The following is a 20,374-nucleotide window of genomic DNA, read 5'->3' as shown; positions in this document are numbered from 1 at the left end:
GCCTAAAACTGGGCACAGGATTTTTGGCAGTGCAGATTAGCACTTTGGATTTGTCCCAAAAGGAACAACTTTTTGACCACCTTAGCTCCAAGACTGTTCCCTGGGTGCTGAGTGCCAGCAGCTGGCAGGCAGACACACAGAAACCAAGGGTTTGCACTGAGAAGTAATCAAAACAGCAGCCAGGTGTGGACAACAAGCAGGTGGGCTCCTCTTTCATAGAATTTAAAATGGAAGCAGTTTAAAGCATGTTTTTTTAACATATTTTTGTATTTAATTAACAGTGACAGTGATACTGTATGTATTTTTTCATAACATTACTTTATTATCAAGAAGTCAGACTACAAACATTTTAAGAAGCCAGCATAAAATACACTGAAAAAACATGAAATACTACTGCACTCCTGGAACACGAAATACACCAAAATATGTAATTTAGCTTTTGTGCATCATAGAGATAATTTGTTTATAAGAAGTTTGCAGTATTGAGCAACCTAGGATATCTTAAGAAAAAGAAGGACATGTATATGAAGAAAGGCTGAGAGAGTTGGGGCTGTTCAGCCTGGAGAAGAGAAGGCTCTGGGGAGACCTTATAGCGGCCTTCCAGTACTTAAGGGGGACTATAAGAAAGATGGAGAAAGACTTTACCAAGGCCTCCAGTGACAGGACATGGGGCAATGGTTTTAAACTGAAAGAGGATAGGTTTAGATAAGACATAAAAAAGAAATTTTTCACTATGAGGGTGGTGAGGCACTGGAACAGGTTGCCCAGAGAAGCTGTGGATGCCCTGTCCCTGGAAGTGTTCAAGGCCAGGCTGGATGGGGCTTTGAGCAGCCTGGTCTAGTGGGAAGTGTCCCTGCCCATGGCAGGGGGGTTGGAACTAGGTGATCTTTGAAGGTCCCTTCCAACCAAAACCATTCTGTGGTTCTATTTCCACATTGCTGAAAAATGCCAACTGACAGGCTGCACAGAACAGCCTAGAACAATAAAGGTTCATTCTGAGAACGTATGATCCAGTGAAGAAAGCATTAAATTACTTCTTCTTTAAACACAGCTGCAGCATTCGTGAACACAGTCCCTCCTTTGACTACTGAAAACTGCAATGGAAGAAACAAACGTAATTCACGAAGTCTGCCTGCAACAAGTACAGGACATTCTTATCCAAACTTCATTAAGAAGAATTTTGATTCAAAATATGGTATTTCAACCCACTTAAAAATCACACTGAGTCATCTGAGTAAATGTCTGGCAATGGCAATTCTGAAAAATGAGAACCGTTTGTGCCCATTCAAAATAAAGAATTGCAAACTGTCAAGAAAGTCAAAACGTATCACTAATTTGGCCAAAAAAAAAAAAAATCAAATCAAGACACTCAACTTGCTGAAAACAAGCTTTAGAGACAAAATAATCAAGGTATTTTTTAACATGGCATGAAAAATCACCATGCTTTCACAGGTACACTTGGCAACAATTTATCATAATGTTCATTGACGTTAAATACTGAGGAAATCAAGTTTCTGGGCTAACTCTAGAGAGCACAGGAGAGTTACCGCTCTGGCAGGAGGGGTGGAAGCTCTCCACTGCTCTGGGGAGGAAAGGAAAGAGCGGGTGCTGTGGGTCAGCGGCTCTGCCTGACAATCTGCCTCCTGTATTACGCCCAACTTAACCAAATTTTCCTGAAAAGTAAAATGTGGACATTAAAAATCTGAGAATCAAATTTAAAGCCACCAGCTTGCTGTAGGATTGAGTGGTGGCGGAATAACACAATTAATGAGCAAAATTTGTGTAACGCATGCATGTATAATCTGTAGATTTATTTCTGTCAAAAACTGTGTCCTGATCAAATCCTACTTCTTATTAACATTTACTTTAATCTCTCCTGAAATTTCTGTTCAATGTAACTGCTTCTCTTGGATATATCTTGAGGTCACATTCAAGTACTCCTGCTACCATGCCCAATTAGGCAAGTCTGCGCCTTGTGTCCGTGGAAACCCTTCTGTACACAGGAACGCAAGCAAACAGTCTCCATAAATGTTAAAATTACTGCTTGAATAGAGGATGGGATTTGAATATCGGTAGTGTTCTCTTAGTAAAATATTATGCCTTATTTTTAAAAAATCTGTTATTGTGAAAATAAAAATAGTCTAAAAATAAAGCAATTCTATTTAGCCTTACAGAGCTTTGTTTTGTTAGTAGTCTTCTGCATTTAGTAAGAAAAGGTTTCAGTTCATTTTTACAATATCAGTGAACAGCACATGCGCCAATCACATGAGCCGACAAAGGTTAAATTAACGTAAACATAACACGCAATATTGCAACAGGATTTATTTCAGCATGACAAAGTTGCATACCTTTTGCTCACTGGAAGTTCAGAAAACCTCATACAAGTTCCAACTCCCACCAACAACCCAGACACCATTAGAAGCTTCCTGAAGATCTGCCACAACTTGTCTACAAAAGGCAACGGCACTCAGGTACAAGAGCTCAACAGGAGAAACAGACCCGGGCGAGGGAAGTGGTAGAGGTGAGGTGGGTGACACTAATCAAACCCAAGTTCAGAAGCACGGGGAGGGTGGTCTCAGTTCAGCAAGGCTCAGCCCCTACTACTTCATCACCTGAAGAGACAGCATGTTGCACACACAAAGATGACTGCAAGATCATCAGTGAAACAAACACATATTTAAGTAATACGGGTTGTGCGTGACAGTATCTTCTTCAAATGGATAGCAACCATTTCATTCTGCCCATTTTTGGTTCTCTTGTTTGAAAAAGAACGTACATAATGAACAAATAAATAAAGGAACCTGAAACAGCTGGCATAAAGCTACAGACCTCTTCATCTTTCAAGTTGACTTATCTGATCTGGAAAAAAAGGAATAAAACAATCTGACAGCTTTTACTGCTTGAGCAAATGCTTTCTACCTTTTTTTTTTTAATGGCTTCTATCTTTTTTTTTTTTTTCTTCATTTTAAATAAGATTTAGAGGTCTACTCAGGAGAAATACAGAAAAAGTAGTAATTTTTTCCCATGGTTCTCCTGACCAAGACAGTATAAGGATGCAATTTCCTTATCGAATGCAGGTTTTCCAATGAATTAGTAAAACTCTTATAAAGTTTCTCTGGGATTAAAGGTTTTATAACTACTCAGCCCACTTAAGCTATTAGTAAAATACAAGTAATTCTTTGTAACGTGTTTGTCTATTAATGATGCTACTATCTACATTTTGGAAAAAAATTACACAATAATACTAGAAAAATAAAAAAATTGAAACCACACAATCAATTTGAGACAAGCATCAAGGCCCTTCAATTAGATGATGGGTATGTTCTGGATGACATTTTGGGGAAAGTCTTTTTAAGTCCAGCTAGCTTTGGTTTTTCCCCCTCTGCTCAATACCCAACTGCTGAGCCAACAGTGCCTGGCCCATGGCTGGTGTAGCCACCAAGTGACTTCAGGGCTCCCAGTGCCCAGTGTCACCTGCTAAACGACCACTACCACCAGTCCCCGCAGCAGTCCAAGGCACCTGGAAAACCATTCATCCAAACTGCCTGTCTTAGCACTCAAAAGAAAATCCTGCCTACTAAAGGTAATTTTAAATTCCATGTAAGGGGAAAAATAACACGGAATCACAGTCAGTAGTACAACTGCACAAAGACTGGATCACACAATTTAAAAAAAAGTCAGGATTAAATTTATGTGCAAAGCACACAGAATTTCTCATAAGACAATAACACTCGATGAGCTTTGATGTTTTAAGTCAAAGAAATCACTTTAAATGATGCGGTCATTAAAGCATGCAAGAAAACATATTCAAAGCAAAGGGCACAGCAGACTGGAGAGTTATGAAATACTTTTACTTCAGCTCTTTGATATGCCGAACGATATTTTTTTAAGTAGTGTTGTAATAGCTAGAGAATGGTTTATTAAATCTATGCGTACAGAGACTCTAACAGGTTCACAGCGACCTGCACAGTGTCACTAGCTAATTGTGTGCCACATACTCACTGTGAATGTGATTTTCGTTGACAGCTTAGAACCTGTGAATGGTACGTGATCATTAGCAAATAAAAAACAATAGAAGGGGGGCTTGAGACAAAAGTACCCTGAAATATAATCATAGAATTGTTAGGATTGGAAGGGACCTTAAAGATCATCTAGTTCCAACCCCCCTGCCACGGGCAGGGACATATAATATAAATTCTAATGTAAATATATATAAATTATATATAAATAAATTACTATCCTTTTGCAGAATAGTGTCAAATGGTATCTACTCTAGAAATAAACCCACACTACCACACTTTCAAGTGAGTTCCGTATTACTAATGCTATTCTTCTCTACCTCTGCATTTCTTGTGTTTATTCACTTTGCCCCCACCTTTCTTAACCCTTCTGAGTTCATGCCTGTCTTTAAATACATTTTTGAGTTCCTGTATATATTTTTGTATGTCATTTCACAAAAACATGACTATATTTTCATAAAAATCTGCACAGCAGTTTATAGTCACTTAATTTCGAATCAAGACCACATTTCCAGTTTCACTAGGACTGAGATACCCTATCTTTCTTCATTTAGGAAAAAAAAAACAAAAAAACAAGCAACATACATCCCAGTCACATCCATCCAAATTGAAATCCCTGGAAGACACATGAAACTTCCAGTTGGGCATATCTTTAAACCACCAATGAGGAGAACATACTATATATTCTGTTTCTTTAAAGCTCTTTTACAAAGCTTTCCCTACTGCCTCTGTCTATGATGGGACAGTGGACTACACAAATCTTTGTTCTAAAACTCAGCAACAGAAGTATGTAGAAACAGGCATACTTGCAACAGACCATGCAAAGATTTCCATATTTTTTAGTCTTCTGGAACTAGAAAGCCAGCAGCGGAAGCAATCCGTAATGGTAATGATCCTTCCCGTACCACCGGCAACCACCTTATCAAACCTACATCCTGCAGTGCTAGAGGAATGGGCAAAATTAAGAAGAGTTAAAACTTCAGTCTCAGGTGAACAGCATCACCATTTTAAAGTAATCTCTACCCAAATGTACTCCAGTTTCAACATTATTCTAAACATCATTATCTGCAGAACACTATTTCTCCATACTTGAGAAATCACACTTTTCTGCCTAAATAAAAAAAATTGAGACAATGAAGTTGCTCATCATTCACTGCTTCTGTAATATTCTCCACTAGTCAAGTTCCCATTTTATGCTGATTTCATGTAACAAGACAAAACAACTCTTATTACAAAAAGGAAATCTGCAATTGCAGAACTGCCCCAGACAGTTGTTACAGTCATAGGGTCCAAAGTGACTTTATTTTAAAATTCAGTTTGATGGTTCCTTTGACTTCTGCTACAATAACAAATGGAAATACCGTTTGCCAAGAGACAGGCCAGCTGCTTTACAGCCTTGGGGGTCTCAGATACATCCTTTCCCAAAAACCACAAGCTGCCCAAACAGCTGCTCTATGTCTTCACAGTCTCATGTATATTCTTTAGCAAGACCCACAAGCCTTCTGTACTCATACAAAGTATTGAAACCCCTCTCCCCCCCCCAAAAAAAGAGAGAATACTCTTAATTAGTCTGCTCTCTCTTTCCTCTCACCCTTAGAAGCGACAGACCTTTAGTCCTCATTTGTCTCAGAGCAGCAGGAAGTACAGGCCTCTTTCTGTAGTTACAATTCAAAACAACTGTTCAGTCAACACAAAAGGAGATAAAACTTATCAAGTGTAAGGTGCTTGTTGAAAACACTAAGATCAATGTCTTCAGCTTTAATCAATTTTTAACATCCATTCAACTTTTTATTTGTAAAAAATTGTATCTGTATTTCATACACGGAAGGTACCAAGAAGCACAGTACCTACTGGCTATTTTATATTAACTGTTTTTTATTAGCAAAGAACTGATGCATGCTTGTTGGCAAGGAATACTTGTTAACTTGTAAAAAGTATGCAGCGGAAAGAGGAGTACAGTTTGTAGGAAAAGCAGTATACATATTGAAGATGACAGCTAAGAGGATCACAGTCTCAGCATGTTACGTTCCCTGGGCGTCTAAGATCCAAAAGCACCGTCCCTGGGCAGCAAATGCAGGACACGCTCCACGCCTCCCTCCATGTGCTCTCCCCAGTCCTCCAGTGCCCTCGCTAGTCAAATTCCAGATGAGGTCGGCTGAAAACAAACCAGAAAACCCTCCCAAAAGAAAATAAAAAAGCACTGTTGTTTGTGGACTCCATGTGAGTCACTGTAAGTAGCTCTTCATAATTCTTCAAGTGTGCTAATACCCGCTCAGAGGACTGGTAACAACATCCTACATGAAAGAGGGAGACTGTCACTACAAAAACAGTGACTAAAAGATTTGGTGTCTGATCTTGCAGCAGGCTGTGGGTCACAGCTCTTGGGAAAAAAAGCAGAGATTAGTGCAAGTAGCTGTCTTACAAATTTCATAAAATAGGGATGTTCCTGAAGCATCAAGAGGATGAAGTCTGTGCTTTAGTCAGCTGAGCTTTAATATTGATGGGAGAGGTTTATCAGCCATATGGTAGCAGGCTGATATACATTGACTAATCCATTTTGAAATCCTAAAACAGAAAATAGCTTGCCCTTTTACAAATACCAAAACCAGGCATAAAAATATGAAGCAACAGCTTAAAAGGCTTTGCCTTATTGAGGCAATACAAAGAAACCTGAAGTGTGGAGTGTGAAATTTCTTCCCTTCAAAATTAATGGTCTTTTGGGGAAGAAATAAAAAACAAACAAACAAACATGTGTTCATAGATGGTGTGAGGAGGCAGCTTCAGGTGAGTTCCCCGACACCTCCCTGCCCTTATAGAGGGTAAGTGACAGGGGCCAGCAGCAACTTAGCACACACCCTCACCAACCTCCTATCTGTCGCGGCCTCGACGTGTACCTATGGTAAACCAAGAGCTGCCAGAGCACCGGCTGCAGTGCCTCTCATCGACAGAGACACAGCGCGCAGTGGAACAATTTGCTTCATGTTTTGGAGAGCTACTGTCTTTTAGATACATTGAGATGAACTAACATTAGCTGAAGAAACTGGAATAAGGAAGAAAGATGAATATATTGACTAGCAGCAATCAGCAGCAGGACAAAGCGTGTAGCAACATTGCTCTTTATGTGGTCTATATAAAAGCACACAAAAAAGAAAGGCACTAGAGAGCCCAGCTGATCCTCCTTGATCAATCTGGTCTAGCACACCTACTCATAGAAGAGGGATCCATGTAGCCATGTATCACCATAGATGAACTGCAGCTCCTGTCATAGATCTACAGCAGATTTTAGCTTAAAAGCAAGATCAATAAAAGCACAGGTTTCTTTTAATGAAATTTTCCTACCCTAAATGTGTTTTCCTTTATGATATTCCTGATATAGCCTACTATAATCATTAAAATAACTTATACTAAAACTGTAAGTGGTATTTGCTCTCTTTAAAACTACTGAGCAGACAGAAGTCACCATCTGCAACCGGAGTTTGCTCAAGTCCCAAAACAAATTTCAACAGAAGCCTCTTGTGCAGGTACAAAACTATTATTTTCTTCACTCAGTCTCAAGATAGCACATTCCAAATCCCTAAAGCTGACCAGGACCTAAAGGTTAGCAGATGGATTTTTCCTCTATTCAAATCAGAACAAGGAGAGCAACAGGCACGAGGACAGCTACTAGTTCTAAAGCCTTAGAGAGCTCAGTTACCAAAACAATCCTATCAGTCCACAGATGACACAATTATTTAAAACAGGAAATATGGTGGATTTGTTTTTATGTATTTCAGTGCATTGACATTAATTAAACCCACCTTAATATTAAAACACTCTACACTTCCGTCTTAACCCTTCAGTTGAATGGCAAGTGTAAGATACCATCACTAAACTGCATGTATAGCCGTAACAAGATGGGAATTTGTAAAACATACACAAAAATATTGAATCATTACATATGCTTATCTACCTGATTAGCAAGAAAAGTGCCAGACTAATAGCAATGGCTATACATAACTGCAGTTAACTCATTTTCATGGACAACCACTGCTGAAGAAACAATATTTTAAATCAATTTTGGTATTTATTCAATACTTTTTTGCCCATCTTTTTTAATTAAAGATTTCACTTTAATTTTCAATTAAGTTACTATTGAAATAAGCGTTCTAAATAATATTACAGAGATTTTAAAAAGTTATTTAAATCATTTATAGAATTTCAGCATCCACATGGAAAGAAATAATTTAATACATTAATATGCTATAGAGCACGTTTAATTTGGGGAAGCAATATTGACCCATTGTATGAATCATTCATCTTTGCCAAGAAGGTTCATTTTGCCACGGAACAGCACAGGTACTGAAAATCAATTCCAGTAAAGATAATTTTCTCATGAAAACAAGGGGAACTAGTAACAACACAGGGGAAGAACATTTTTAAATTAAACCACAAATATTTGCCCTCTCCACCCAGATCCCAGGAGCACATCATACAGCACACCACCACTATTTCCAATGACGTGGCAAACCATAACTAGTGACCACGTTCATGTAGCCTTGTAAATTCACATATGCAACATATCCAGCACGTCTCACCCCCCGAAAAAAAAAAAAAAAAAAAAAAAACCAAAAAACAAACCAAAACAACAAAAAAGACCCAAACCAAACAATCCTCCTTCCTGGTATTTTAAACTATAACAAGTACATCACTTGCATTGTGATCCTTCTTATCTTTCAGTTATGCAACTTGGGTGTGAGGGCAAGGGACATAATTTAGCAATAGACACATCATCCATGACGGATGTTTTGTAAATAAGCCTGTCATTCACCTTTGTAAGGCACAAGTCATCATAATGTTAAGTTTCTCCCCAGCTCCCACGCTGGTTATCGGACAGTATGATTAAAGAATAAAGCCACTATTCATCATAATAACATGAGGCTGATAATCCCTAGTACCCAAAAATGGATTTAGGGGAAAGCAGGGGCAGGACAGTGACCGGCACACAAACCCAAGTAGCCCTTACAAGCTGTGGAAGAAGTTTTGCTACAGCATTGATGGGCGTCCGTCTGCGTGTGCAGCTCCCAGGAGATGAAGCCTCCAGGGCGATGAGGGGCCGCAGCACAAACGCAGCCGGACAGGAGAGACCCAACCTGACCTCAGTTTCCCTCCCTAGGGAGCAAAACCTTCCCTTCTAGCGCCGTTCCTCAAAGACATCTCACACATCTCTTGAGGCATCCCTCTAACTTCAAGGGTTCAAAAGAAAGTCTAGGGGGCATGCGTGTTAAGGCAGAATCCCATGAAAACCGCACACACATGCCTGTAAATACAGCATGTACAGTGACACTTCTGTAGAACAAACTTATACCACACAGACTACACTATCATTGGCAATTTGTCCCCTCACATGCACCTTCTTGGAAAGGAGGCAATACCCAGGGGAACAGGGCACAGCCACCAGACGGTCAGTAACGCTTCCACGAACCAGCAAAAACGCGTGGGCGCACACACCCCCTCCCCAGGTAGCCAGGCTGATCTGAACCGAATTACAGCTCGGAGGGCGTTTTCAACGTTGGAGAGCTTAAGGGACCCAGCCGGCCTCCGCCTGAACGCCGACACCTCCCCGTCCCGCAGCTGACGCGCACCCGCGGGCACCGCCGCGGCCCAGGGCCCCCATCCATCCTTCCCTCCCTCCCCTCCTTCCTCCCCACCGCGGCCTGGCCGTGGCCGCTGCACCTGCCCCACCGCGCCCCGGCAGGCGACTGCCGGCCCCGGCAGCGGCCCCCGAACACCCCGCGAACGGCGGCAGCCCCGGGGCGGGCACACCGCGCCTCAGGCAGCGCCCTGGGCAGCCCGCAAGGCACCCCCCGCCCGGCCCCGCCGCCCCCCGCCCGCTCGCGGCCTGCGGGCGAGACCGACGGCCGCCTCCCCGGGGCCTGCCGGGCCGCCTACCCGGGCTCTTGAGGTTGTAGCGGGCCTCCATGGCAGCGGGCACCGCTGGCTCGCTCGCTCGCTCCCTCCCTCCGCGACGAAGTCCGGCAGCGGGGGCCGGGGCAGGGGGCGGAGGAGGAGAAGGCGGAGGAGGAAGGCCGGGCCCGGCCTAGCCCAGCCCGCCTCGCCTCGGGAAACTCCCCTGACGTGGCAGCGGCGGCCCCGCCGTGACCGCGGAGGGAGGCACCTGCCGCGCCGTCTCCCCGCCCCGCGGCCTGGCCCCTCGGCGGGGCCCGCCCAGGCCGGGGCCCGGAGCAGGCCGCGAAGCCGGGGGCGGCCGGGCTGGGACACGGCGGGCCACGTCGAGGGGCGAAAATTCAGGACTCTTCTCGGCTGTCTGCAGAAGAAGTCAGTTTCCATCGGCCATGGGTGACGCTGGGGCCCCGCGGCAGAGCCGCCGCTGCGGGCGCAGCAGGCGGGCCGGGACGCCATGCTGCAAGCACCAGGCCGTAGTTCTGCCCGGTAGGTGCGATAGTGAAAATGCCTCCCCCCTCCATCCCCCCGCGTCCCCGCCTGGCCTCTGCCTTGGACCGCAGAGGTGACGGGGTGAGGTGCCTCAAGACCTCACAGCACAAGGAGGTTGATTTGAAAACTGGGGGATTAGAAAAGGGGCCTGTCCAGGACCCTGCGGACCCACCAACACCCCAACCAAAAGACTTAACTGTGCTGGCAGCCTTAGTAGCATCTTGTTTGTTGCTTTTCAGGATCATGAAAGGCTGAAATGGTGTTGTACGCCAAGGACTATTAGTTCAGGCAAGAATCGTCAGCGAGAGCTTGACTTGATGGGCAGATCCCCCTCATCCATCCCGCAGTGCCAGAGGAATTGTTTGCCTGTCCGACTTTGGTTTCTCTGCTGCCTAGTTATAGCCACAGTAGGAGATAGCACTTTTTATAGCTACAGAAATACATAACAAATGAAAATGGTCACTTTCACAGCAGTCTCAGTTTCCCTTTAATTCAGTACAAGCTGTAAATAAGAAACGTGTCTGAGCTTCTATGTGCTTGTCTTCCACAGCATAAGCTTGAAACTCTTGGCTCTAGCTCATGAATTGTCCTTAATTTCATCTACCTTGCGTTTATATTCTTCCTAATCATCTTGAAAAAAATATTTTTTTTCATGTTTTGATGTCTTCGTTCTCTTTTCCTCTTTCCTGCTTTGATTGAACAGCACTAGAAAGCAGTTGTAAACAAAAACATCTGAGTAGGTGTATTTTTTCCTCAGAATTGCAAAACCAGGTGTTACTCTTCCCTTTCCCATTCTGTTGCACAGTGATGTTGTGGTAACAGCAATAAATAAATAAAGCAACTCCAATTTACTCCACCTTATCAAGTAGCTGAATTTTCGAAGGGACAAAGTGATCTTTCTTTTTACAGGACAAAGCACTACGAATAATGTAAAGCATAAATAAGGTATATAGCAGAAGGGAAGGGATGGCGGCAGACCCTGGGGTTGCCTCTTACACCAAAAGCACCCCACAGGGTACATTTAATGGCCAAAATCTCTTGATGACATCTCAGCATTCCTGGCTAACAACAGCTGATCTCAAGATGGTGAGCTGCAGGCACTGGGTGTCACGTTTACAAACTGTTTTGGTTGTTCTTAGGACGTATGTCACATCTTTCCTCGTGGGCCAGAGCCAACTTGCTGTGCAGTGGGAGAAGGGCTCTGGGACCATCTGTGACTAAATCTCGCCCTTCCCCGAAGTGGAAGAGCGGTATTTTGCTTTTGGAAATCTGGATTTCCATGTAAAAAGTTCTGGGATCTATTTTGATAGAAGATAATTTTAAAAGTTGTATTATAATGTGGCATGAATTGAGAAGTGATAGTTATTATGAACTTGTTAAGAGTAATGTGGAGTTCAGCTTTCCCTCCTGGGCGCTGGCCTTTGACCCTGCATGCACTTGCAACGTCTTTTTATATAGCTCAAGGAGGAAGCACCTGCAGTTAACATGAAACTTGGGCTTTTAGCTAAAAAAAGAAATACACAGTCACTGTAACTACATGACAGCTAAGCACTATTGAGAATAAGCTGAATAAACTTAAAGTAACAGAAATTTCCCAATGGGACATATACATTCTCCCCCTTTAAGCAAGCTACATTGTGGCCTGGCTGTGTGCTGGGGTCATCGCCACATGAAATTGTGCAGAGATAGAAGTACGACACCACTTTCATTTTCATCCGTATTATTAGTTAAAAATCAGAGCTGCATGAGGTCAATGCTGCCAGATGAAACCACCAATTCCTGTGAAAGTAGTCAGCGTAGGGCTAGAAATCTGGGGATTAATTCCCAGCCCCACATGTCAACTGCTGCTTGGGGCAGGTGAGGAGCAGGCACTGCAGAGCTCCTGCACAGTCAGTGTTGCCAGTCCCGAGCAGCAGCATCCCTCCTCTTCCTGCCTCCGGTCAAAAATGCCCTTTGGATTTGTGTTTTCATCTGCCTTTGGTTTAGACTTTTGCACGAAGCCATTTTGTGCTCGAACTGGTGGGGTTTTTTAAACCAAACACTGAATATAGCAACAAAATTGCAGTCAAATCCTACATGCTGGCAGCACTTCTTGTAGCTTGTGTATCCTGTCATATGATCTAACCTGGTGAAAAAATAAACATGGTCAGCTGAAGCATATAGAAACTGAAAGTTTGCCTGGACGCTGCTGCAACAAAGATTTCGTCATTTAATAACACAGTGAATCCTTGCAGAAAGATTTTGCACAACTTCACAAAGCTGGTTGCGGACATCAAGAATCATCAGTTTTGAAAAATATTAAAAACTGTGTGGCTTTAGTAAATGTTTTACATTGAAATAAACATTCAGCTTGACCCCCCAAAAAATCACTAATAATTTCTAATTATTTTTTTTTATTTCTAGTTTCCGAGAAGATGGTTTTGCCCATGTTTCTATGTACTTTTCTGCAGTTGTGATATACTGATTTTTTTTTTCTTTTGGAAGAGAACAGAGACTGATACAGCCACCTAGCTTCTGAGCAACGGAGCATTTAGGCCCCCCTCTATGCTAAAAATACTACAACATTAATGACAATCATAAGGTCTGATAAAAATGCATATTAAAAAATTAATGTCAATCAAAAGATTTGATGAAAAGCATAATTATTCAATTGCAGTCATATCTACAGTGAAAGAAAGGCCAAATCAGAGGGGCAGAATTCCCTGGGCAACTGCAGGTTACGGATGTACATTTCTGAGCTGATTACCAGAGGCTCGCTTTATAGCTAACGAAGAGAAACAGGAGCTTTTACAGCAGAGTTCATCTTGCCTGGAATAAATGTTAGCTGTAGATCCAACAAATCATGTTTTAAAAGTTCCTGGATTTCTCCATTAGCTGCAAAGGGTGATTAGGCTGTCATCTGTGTTCTGGATCATCCTAGTTAGGAATTTTCATATGTATGTATAGCTGTATCTGATATGTATAGAATCATAGAATCATATAGCTCTCTGTATCTGATACAAACGTATCATGCGTTTCCCCTCAGTTTAAAAGAATGACAAACATTTCAGTCGATAGAGCCTCTTATTTTTAGCAGTTAAGACTCTTGATGAACTGACTTTAAAAGGTCTAAGAGGGGAGCTCAGCAGGTAGGAATGGGAATCAGAGTTCAGCATGCGGAGTTGGGAGAATGGACACCAAGAAGCCTCCAGCAGAAGCCCCTGAAGAGGGAGTTCCTCCTGAAACCTCCCCTTTCTCTTGGAGGCAGGACACATGCGTGACACAGGGGTTCAGTTTTTGCACTGATGCATCAGTGTATATTCTTGCAGACCTCGGGGTATTAAGCTAGGAAGTGTGACATTGAACTATTATTTATTTCTCTGTGCAGGTCATGCAATTGTGTGAGGTAAGGTACATTTCAACAGTGTGTACTATACGTTAAGTGATTACCTAAAGTCAGCTCAGAGTCGGGTGTGTATGCTTTGTAGGCTGTCTCATAAACTCAGCTACAAAACATTTCTTCTGGAGAAGGTTTGAGATCACGAAAGCTTATGACAATACAATAGTTCTTTGTACAAAGCATTCACACCCTGCTTTCACCAATTCACAAAATGTAGAGCGGTTTGCTTCATTTATAATGCTACCCTTTCAATAGACAGTTGGCTGCAGAATTAAACTCTAATGGAATTAAGGAATCTAATATTAATATGCCTATATTATCAGTGGGAACAGATATGACTCACTTGGAAGAGAAATCATTATTGTGCTCTTTGGTGACTAATACAGTCTCAGCTTTTATAATCCTTTATGTGAATTCAGACCTGGTAAATCTGGATTCAACAAGTGCACCTCCTCCTCACCAATGAAAACAAGCGCGGCATTGTGTAACCAATGCCCTGTAGCAATTGCACAGATGCTCGGTGCTTTCTCAGGAAAGTGATTACTGTCTTTTCTTCAAGCTTAGTTCTAAAGCAACCCATCTCACAAAATGGGCGGCTTTGCCAGCTGACTTTTAATTGGCATTATTTCAGAACTGGAAGAAAGAGAGTGAAGGAAGAAGTTACCAGTTTGCTGTAACTGCCCAAGCAAGCAAGTGCCTGATGTGGACCATTGGTGCAGAGTTTGTGGAACATCTTGCAGTAGTCCACACTATGTGAAGTCAAAATAAAGGTACATATTTTTCACCTCTTTCTTCCCCCTCTGAAGAACGGGAAGAGTCACACCAGTCACTTGACTCACACCCCTCTGGCATCATCGTTTTAATAGTTCAGATGGTTTCCTGTTCAGAAGAAACATGCAAAGGCACAAGTCAAAGCTGAAGCTGCTGTCTGAGTGACAGCTGTTTGTGTCTCTGGACTTTGCTTATCTAGTAACTCTATAGCAACTACGGGTAATGGCATCAGTTTTCTCTGGTGCATATTCTTTACCATCCAAATTGCAGAGAGCGCTAGATAGTTGGAGAGTAGTTGTGAACCACTCCGATTAAAAATTATTTTGCTCCTGTGCTACTCTTTCGCAAGAAAATGCCAGGCATAGCCTTGACTCATGCAGCCAGTTTTTCATGTTCCTCCCGCTTCAGGCCCCAGAATTTCTTTTTGTCACTTTTTCCATATGTGAGTTGCTCCCCATGTCCCTTCACTTTAACTTACTCCCATAAGCTTCCTTCTGGGAAGGGAGACTCTGTCTTCACAATTACACAGCAGCCAGAGGGAGAGCAGTCAGGATTACATCTGCCGGATTGCCATCAAGCAGTGTTTCCACCCCATCCGTTCCAAAAATGTTACTCAGGACTCTAATGTGAACTTGCGTGTACCTGCTTAAGTACAGCTGCTTGCGCACAGCTCCTGCTGACTCAGCAATGGCAATAAAGGATTTATGAGCAGGCTCTTAATTTAAAGCTCCTCAAAAAAGTGTTTTACAATCAGTGTAAGGATGATTAAAGCTTACTGTGTCATTAACCAAGATATATTGAGTTATCAGTCATCTCTGCAAGCTCCCTGCAGGTATCTGGGACAGCCAGGAGTTTCTCAGATGATTAGTGGAAATCTAGGGCTTGATTCAATTGCACACCCGTAAGCATCTGATGCCATATGAGGTATCCTAAGGTATGGCAGACAGCCATATGGAGCAGAAAGGTATGATATGGGATACCGGTGCCTAGAGCACCTCCAATGATGTGAGGGACCCATGCGGGCAACTGGACTAAACCCCTAATGACAACAGTCAAGAGAGCTCAGAGCATGGCTCTGCTGACCAAACAGGTCTACCCTCTGGCAAATTGCATTGCTTTCCAGGCTCCAGCTGACCATACTAACCCGCTCTCCACTGCTAGCAAGGCACCTTCCTCTACAGGTTCAGCTGCTTGGGCTCCAGAGCCCAGCCCCGGTAGGGCCCAGCCCCATCGCCTTGGTTGAGCACCCTCAGAGGATTGCTGCACCCTGAGAAAGAGCTGCACAGGAGAGCCAGACAAGATAAGGCAGAACCAGAGATGGAGGTAGGGTTGTGGAGATGAGGTCCAGAAGAAAAACACCGATATGAAAAGGTATAAAATGCTGGAAGGCAAAGGCGGAGAGTCAGAAACTGGTGACACTGGCCGGTGAAGAATCATCACGTGTCTTGCCAGGGGGAGGTGAGCAAGTTAATGCTCAGTCTAGTAGGTTGCTAGTCACAGCCACCTGTATTAAATCAATAAATTACTACTTTGCACTTTTAAATTGTGTGTATCTGCTTGCAGGGTTTTTTTGCAGATGGTGGAAGGTGTCTTGCAAAGTGACTCACGAGGGATTCAGATTGGCAAGGGATGCGGGCTGCAGAGGAATTTTGTTATTCTGAAAGAGGAATAACAAAAGCTGAAAACAATTGTGCAGTCTGGTGTTGTCGTAACTATTCAAATTAGAGATTCAGAGCTTGGGTTTCATGGGGACTATTAATGGTAGCAATGTAACGAGGGGAAAGAAGAAGGGAATGAATTTCTCCCATCATGAGGAACTTTTAAGGATACACTCAGTTCATGGGAGAGGGAAGCTTTCATGGGAGAGGGCGCACTGAGAAAAGCAGGAAAGGCATTTATAATCTGTCAAGAGAACACTAAATTTAAAGCCAATGCTCAAGTTTCTGCATAACAGGCTTTATGAATTGCAGAACTTGGAATGACAACTGCTGCTTTATAGATAGAAAATGTGGAATTGAAATATGAAATGAAATTGCTGAAGGAACATGAGTGGAAACGGTGCTGAGCAAGGAGAACAGGAGTGGTGGGAGTGAGGCGATTCATGTGCCTCTGCTGCAGAGCTTGCCTTCAGCACTTAGGATGTGAGACCAGACAGCGTGATGAATGGCATATTGGCAGCCAAAAGAAGTTGGAGCAGCTGTGGAGTATTGAAAGAAAAGCAATTTGTGGATCAGACCATTTGGCTCGCCAGAGGATGATTCAGCCTTTGAAAAGAGCACTGCGGAACAGCAGAGTATGCTTCCACCTCTCAGTGCAGGGTTTAGAGATAAAGATGTTGGCCCCCAGGACCTTTTGATTTGGCTCTGCACACCCTGGTTCTCTTCTGCTTTGCAAAAGGAGTTGAAACAGATTACATTTCCCACAGCTCAGATGGCTCTGGTTGTTACCAAAGTAGTCTCCAGAACTGATATGGATGTGCAGGAACAACAGGGGAAAGTTCAAACAGCAGCTGATTTAACCTCAGAACAAGTAGGAATTGTATCACAGGTGTCAAGTCCCTTGAATGATACCACTGCCAAGTGGATGGTGGGGCTTCTAGAAACCCCAGGGGTGCTGGTTAAAGATTTTAACTTTATTGCTAGGACATCCACCACTCCATCCGGTCAGGCAGTTTTTTAATGACAAGGACCAAGAACATAAAGCTGCAGTGATGAATGGATTGGTACTGGCTGCGCAGACACCCACCTGACATAGAAACACCTACATGCATCAAGAGTTCATCTGGGTCAGAAACTCACAGTGCCGATGGGAAAGTGCGTTAGGACTATACCTGGTTTATGCTATTTGTACCAACACTATCCTTTAAGTTCAGCAGAGTCCAGAATGGCTTTTAGTTCACACTGAGTGGGGATTAAAACCTATATAAAAGGTAAATCCTGCTATAATAGCAAAAGCAGCTGTGATACTGTCCTGTAAGTCACTGCTGGGGCACCACTGCGTGGGCCCTTGAGGACCATATGGTGCAACTGAGCTCGCCCAGACCACCTCAGCATGGTTCGACATACACGTGTGCATATTGTTAGGATAAGCCCATCGTCTTTCTTGGCTTGCATGTTGTAAAAGAAGGCAGCTTGGAATACACTATGAAATGTTCTGGCCTACACACCAGGCCGCTCTGTATTTTTTTTTTTTTCCTCTCTCACATTTACACTCATTGATGAGGTGTTTAATCCCAAGTCTTCTCAATTTAGGCCGTGTTTGGTTGTTGGATGGTTGTGTTTTTTTTAAAGAGGACATCAGTGGTTTTTTTCTCTACCTTTTGGTACTCAGCAATTCTGAAATAAATAATCCTTCCTTCTTACAGCAGCTCCTCATATTATTAAGGAAAATATCTAGTACAGTATCTCCTCTGACTACCCTCCTGAATATCTTTTGCCTTATCAAAAATATGTTTAGTCCAAGAGGTGTTGTGACAGACTGCTGCATTAGATCATTTTTTTCTTCCCCTGGATGTACTTATCTATATGAATCTTTTATTTTAAAATATGTTCTGGAGATGATTAAGAAATATTCAAAATCTGACTGCCAGCATAATCTGTGACTTGAATATGAATAGGTATTTTATGGTGTGCATACATACCAAGATTACGTAAATGTCGTATCGTTTTAAGGATGTTATAGTAGCGTGTAATGGATTTTACACAATTTAGATATTTTTGTACTTAATATTCAGTAGCTTTTTACTCAAGACCTTGCCTGTAGCTCATAATGCTTATAAGCCAAAGAGAATAGGCTGGCAGGAACCAAGAAGACTGGGTACCCGACCTGCTTACAACAAAACATCTGTACAGAGATAGCAAAATGAGAAAGGTAACACAGAAGGTATCAGGGAGAAAACAAATGAAAAGAAACAGTCTGTTAGAGTCTTTTTTAAACGTAGCCGTTTGAAGATATATGTATGAGCTAATGTGGAAATATTAATACAGTAGGAAATCAAGTGGGATGTCAACCATATGCCACCATATCAGAGGAGCCCAAAAGAATTTCCCAACCGAACTTATTTCTCAGTTTCCACACAGCTGAAATGGGGGAAGTTGATGTGTTTGTCTGTAATTGAGTAAATTCAATTTCGGCTATCGATAAATATTTAGAATCTGAACAAGAAATTTTAAAATAAAAACTAGAATTTCAATAAAATTTAAAAGAAAAAGAGATTTGAAATAATATTTTCTTTAAAAAAAACCAACAACCTTGCATGCCTCACTCAGTGCTCAATCACTTCAGCTAGAACATGAAAACCTGAGGTACTAATTAGCAAATTACTCAAAATTGAAACACGCAAGTCATCACCTAAACTGAAAATACTGAAGTTAAATAGTAAAACTAATGCGTTTTTAACATTCTTTCAATTTCATAATTAAACACATTTGAAACATAAATAATCTGATAAAAATTATGCTTACTCTGATAATATCCAATTAGAAGTTTTATACATTAGCTAAAGTCACCTTCACTGAATTATGTAATATAATCTATGCCAAATTCTGGAGTGGACTATAAAAGCTAACTTAATTGTCTTAAAAAAGTTGTTAGTCTCTAAATTCCAGGGTATGCATGACTACATAGAACTCAGGCAAAATATATGGAAACCACATTCTTTAGTTATTATTCATACCATAGCCAGTATGAGGAGATACTTTATTAAAAACAAAAACCAACACTGTCTGGTCCAGTGTGGTAGGTGCTCTTTGTCCCACATAGTCACCTATACCTGAAGGAGTGAAGGGGGAAGGACCAAGACTGTGACCCAAGGGTGGGTCTCAACAAAATGAAAGACAAATGTGTGGCCAGAAATTATGGCAGCCCTTCAATGAAAGTCCTGTGGACTGGAAGGCTGTCAAAAGGTGGCTCTTCACCACAGCAATGGTGTAATTGGGTAATGGGTAATTCTGAAGACAGCTTTGTGTTACTTTAACTGAGGGGCTGGTCAGAAGAGATGCCCTCATCTAAGATGACAGGTGGTGACAGTACCAAAAGGAATTTGAACTCTGCATTTTTGAAGCGTTCTGCTTTGATTACAGCTACTGTCATTATACCTCACACTAGCACCAGGACTGGTACTTTTGCTTATGTTCAATGTTTCTCACCTTCCTGAGCACCTAGAATTGCATTACTTATCAATTGAGCCTTGATGGAGCTGAGCTCCATCTACTGACTAGAACCTTTTTCTAAGAACTCCACATATATTCAGTAGACCCATGCCAAAAGAGCCAATTTGTTCCAAAAAGATAAGTCACGTGCATCAGGCAGCAGTAAAGGTCTTGGTAACTACTGGTCTCCCCCATTTTGGCAGTGTTTGTGTAGAGCGCCTTTGCATTCATGCCAGCTGTCTCTCCCAGCTCATGTATTCAGTACAGTACTACAGCAACTCTGCATTTACATTCAAACCACAACTGAACTGAGACTTGCTTACCACAGGCTAAACCCCTCCTTGTTCAACAGAAGCCAGCAAACACCGGGGGCTCTTAACTCACTGATAAACACGCAGCATTATGCCTTATCGTGGATAACAGAAAACTTTGCAATTCCATCTTCCCTTCTGCCTCCAGAGCTATCTCAGCGAGGAGTAGATTAGTTATGAACGAGTGCGGTATAGCTCCCCTTACCTGCTTCTGGTGTACAGCTAGCTGCCTCCCATTCGGGTCAAGCTCTTCCTGCTCCCGAGAGTTGCTGACAACACCGCTGGACTGCGCATGCAATTGGTTTGCGGAGG

At 42.5% G+C, this 20,374-nt stretch overlaps 1 protein-coding gene and 1 long non-coding RNA gene across 5 annotated transcripts in view; one reads left to right on the top strand and one right to left on the bottom strand.

Moving 5' to 3' along the window:
- The window catches only part of UBE2J1 (ubiquitin conjugating enzyme E2 J1), a 42,588-nt gene extending 22,236 nt beyond the window's left edge, over positions 1–20,352 (bottom strand). For 2 of the 4 annotated variants that reach the window (XM_054196976.1, XM_054196977.1), the window contains exon 1: positions 20,268–20,352. Coding sequence is in view for 2 of the 4 variants with exons in the window: in XM_054196974.1 (XP_054052949.1) it covers positions 9,948–9,978 (31 nt within the window). In the remaining 2 variants the exon portion in view is untranslated. Of the gene's footprint in view, positions 1–9,947; positions 10,126–20,267 lie in introns of those variants that run through there. The other 2 variants (XM_054196974.1, XM_054196975.1) reach the window with 1 other exon arrangement.
- LOC128907760 (uncharacterized) lies at positions 10,191–10,919 on the top strand. Its single transcript, XR_008465726.1, has 2 exons — positions 10,191–10,334; positions 10,691–10,919. It is a non-coding gene; the product is annotated as an uncharacterized LOC128907760 (long non-coding RNA).
- Positions 20,353–20,374: the final 22 nt, after the last annotated feature.

The sequence above is a fragment of the Rissa tridactyla genome, chromosome 3 (assembly GCF_028500815.1).
Source record: "Rissa tridactyla isolate bRisTri1 chromosome 3, bRisTri1.patW.cur.20221130, whole genome shotgun sequence".
In the NCBI taxonomy this organism is placed as follows: domain Eukaryota; kingdom Metazoa; phylum Chordata; class Aves; order Charadriiformes; family Laridae; genus Rissa; species Rissa tridactyla.
This window is presented reverse-complemented; position numbering and strand designations above follow the sequence as displayed.